We start from the raw sequence: 3,501 nt of genomic DNA, 5'->3' as shown, positions 1-3,501 counted from the left end.
TCAGTTGTTTTATTGCCCGGTTCCTGCCAGTCTTTGTGTTTACATTCCTCTGTTTAGTGTAAAAGTCATTAATCATCTGGTAACCTCATTTGTACCTTGCTGCTATGTGACTTAACTTCCCTATTTTCTTCTGTATAAAAAGTTTGATGCTCAATTTGACAAATTACATTCAGATTCTACACAATCTCCAGTGTTGGTCTATCTGTCATTCCCTCCAACTCCTTGCCCACCTGTGACCAGAGACCCATTCCACGCAGACAAAGGGACCCAGAGGATCTGCAGCATGAAACCTTGCATTTAAAAGAAAAATTCTCCCCAAATTGTAAATGGTCAAGAAAGAATACATGATCTTATTGCATCCAGGGTCAAGAATTTGCAACAGGGAGAAGTGTTGAATAAACTCTGGAGACAAAGAAAAGAGTGACTTTTAGCCAAGTGAACTAGAGGAGAGTCCTTGGAAAACTTTAGTAGAGAGGTTGACCAATGTGATTGTGTCATGTGTTTGCTGATTGACAGTTACTGGAGTTATGCTCACTGTTCCTAGAAACAGAGGACCTATACCCTCAGATAATTACATTTCAGAGGGATGACCGATATTGACTTAACTGTTAAATTTATTTTGCTTAGGTCACCAGTGACTTATTTAAAGACTAAAATGTCTCGGGGACTATGATAACTGCCTTCTGCTTTGAATCTTCTAATTGGAATTCTGTAATATTTGAGGCGAAAAGAGTTGTAACGGCTTTCTCTTCTAGCTCAATCAGTGGATCTAGTCTCTGCCATGGTTGCTATAATCGACCAAGTAAGATGCTTCTAGCATGCTTTCTTCCTCAAAGTGTGAAATGATATCCAATTCGCCTAGCATGGTTCCATCACTATTGAATGCCCGCAACTATATTTTATGTGAACCCACACCATCTGTGCTACTAGAACCTGCAATCTGGAGGTCACCATAACTGTTGTCCTTTCATTTAGGACATGGTTTTCCCTGAAGGAGTGTGTGATGATTTAGAATCTGACTCTTAGCACCCTGTACCATGACTGGAGGCCCCTGCTTCAACAACTGCCTAACAAATTCTTTATCTTGCATATCTCTTCCATGCTGCATTAAACCCTTCAAAGCTGCAGGGTAAGTCACTTGAGTGTATCTTATAGAGCACACTGCAGTCATTAGACATGTACACTTTTTGTATATAAATACATTTTCTGTATAGAAACTGTATTTTGTCCTATACAACTTTGGACACTACAGATTACATGCAGATCATAGTGTGGGATGCCCTGATTTTCATCCTACCCATTCTGCCCTGACTAACTTTTTTTAATATTGATAAAATTTGTCTCCACAGAGCCAAATGTAACCCTCGGTTTATAAGCCATAATTCAGGTCTGGTTCATTAAAATTTACACACTTTTTAAGGACACTGTAGCTTTAAAAAAAAATCATTTTAGTACTCTGTAAACCTGAAACCCAAAGTGTTAGTTTTTCTTAACATATAGGCAATGTCTTTTGAGAGTGAGTCAAGACTACCTAAAGGCAGAGTCAAAAATCAGGAGCAGCATATGTGAGGATCATGAGCATTCTGAACTTTCTATTCATTTTATGTCTGAACCTGGAGTCATCCTTAAATTGATATTAATTAGAGCCAGTATCTTGCAAGTAAAAACTTATAGTATTCATTCATCTGCAAAGGTTTCTTGAAGGTTGCGGTACTTTATATACAGATCCTTGACTGAGCCTTGTAGCATATATTGAAAGAATGTGAACACAAAGGAAGCATATTGCGAACAATTTATTGAGAAGTGGTCATCAGGCACCAGCATCAGTGGCCTCAGTACTCATGCTCGTCTTGTCCTCTGTGGTCTCCATGTTCAGCGACAGCAGAGCGTGTATATTAAATGACCCTTTCTGCAGGTCCCATTCATGCGTTCTCTTCTTTTGCAGCCTCTTGTTCTACAATAGCATACCAGATCTCTCAACGCTGGAGACACAAAAAGAATCAGGCATTATGATTTGAGGTTGGCAGCATGTAATAGTATATGATCCTGTGGGGATCTGTGATACAGCATGACTGTGCTGTTTTGGCCACAATACAGCCTTCAGCAAGGATATCTCAACCAATAACACACTTCAGGGGTGTAGGTCATGCACTTGAGAGCCATTCTGAGGTGTCTTTAATTTCTGTGTTCCTTTTGTCACGATGTAGACACTTTAGTATACTTTGAAATTGATTCAATGTTGCTTTACATAAAGAAAGATTTCTACTAATACCCAAGACTAATCCTATTCTATATGCATCTAATCAGAGTATTGGAGTTCTGTGAGTGTTGAAATTCCCATGTATATCATTTTACAGTAAAAACTTATGAGAAAGATACTCAATTAGAGTTGCTTTACTCTCGCTCTTAGTGTTATGAATATAAAAGGAATTAAAATCGTATTGCCAGAGAGCCACATTACTCTACCAGGACTCTAGGGCTCATCTCCATCCCTTCCCCAGGAGGATGCAAGCATCCATCACACAGGACACCAATACTCACATTCCTCTTGAAGAGAAGAGCCTTCTGGGTCTCCAAAAGAGACAGACACAGCCTGGTCCTCTTTCCCTGGCTGCTCCTCAGTTTTAGTCTCTTCATCTGTGTTTTGGATAGGATCAGCCTGGACCTGGAAGGCCAGCAGGATGAGGGCAGAGAGGAGGACTAGTGTCTTCATGGCTGGGAGTCACCTGGAGGATTGGTGAGCAGGAGCCCAATGTGTGGAGAGTGAATATTCAGCCTGCATTTATAGGGCAGAGAAAGGCCTACACCTAGAGAAGGCACTCTTTGATGGGAAGTTGGAGAGGCTGTTAACCTCAAGTTCCCTTTGATGTTCCTTTGTCCTCAAGGCTGCCACCATCGTGTTGCACTGTGTGTTCTGTGACAAAACCCCACTGATAATGATGAAGGGGCCCTGCAGTCTTCTCCCATTTCCCATCTGCTTGAGCATTTACCTCTTATTTGTCAGAGAAGAAAACAGCTGGGCACTGCCTAATTTGATAAGCTCAAGAAACAAAAGATTTTTATGTTCTGGACTTGGAGCCTATACTTCTCAGAAAGTGTGGATCAGACCTTGACCAGGTAGACTGGAGAGTCACTTCTTTGCATGATTCAGGTATTATCCATCATCCTCCTGAGGGGTAACATTGTGAACCCCCTACTTGAGGCCATTATAGAGAAAGTAAGATGGCCTCATTGTGCCCCTAGTGAATTGCATTTAAGAGACAGAGTTTGTAAGAATGAAGCTAGAGTGAGTTGTTCTGTAGAAGCCAAAGTGTCAGAACACATCGCACAAGAGTGTGGTCCAGGAGCATCTCCATGCTTGGGACCCTTAAGGAATGTGTCATTCTACATGCTTGAGATTCTGCAGTGTTTTTATTTTCAGAAAATGAGTACTGATCTACAGGAAATGACATGCACAACGTAGAGAGGTTCATAAGCTAGTACCCAATCTTAAGAAGTGTC

General features: G+C 41.0%; 1 protein-coding gene across 1 annotated transcript; it reads right to left on the bottom strand.

Moving 5' to 3' along the window:
- Nucleotides 1-1,776: 1,776 nt before the first annotated feature.
- Defa31 (defensin, alpha, 31) lies at nt 1,777-2,754 on the bottom strand. Its single transcript, NM_007848.2, has 2 exons — nt 2,542-2,754; nt 1,777-1,982 (listed from the first exon to the last, which is right to left on the bottom strand). The coding sequence occupies exons 1-2, from the start codon at nt 2,711-2,713 to the stop codon at nt 1,873-1,875; spliced, it is 282 nt and encodes a 93-aa protein (NP_031874.2). The 5' UTR covers nt 2,714-2,754; the 3' UTR covers nt 1,777-1,872.
- Between the last annotated feature and the right edge of the window lie 747 nt (nt 2,755-3,501).

This window comes from Mus musculus, chromosome 8 (genome assembly GCF_000001635.26).
Source record: "Mus musculus strain C57BL/6J chromosome 8, GRCm38.p6 C57BL/6J".
In the NCBI taxonomy this organism is placed as follows: domain Eukaryota; kingdom Metazoa; phylum Chordata; class Mammalia; order Rodentia; family Muridae; genus Mus; species Mus musculus.
Note: the sequence above shows the minus strand (reverse complement) of the source record. Positions and strands in the feature narration are given on the sequence as shown.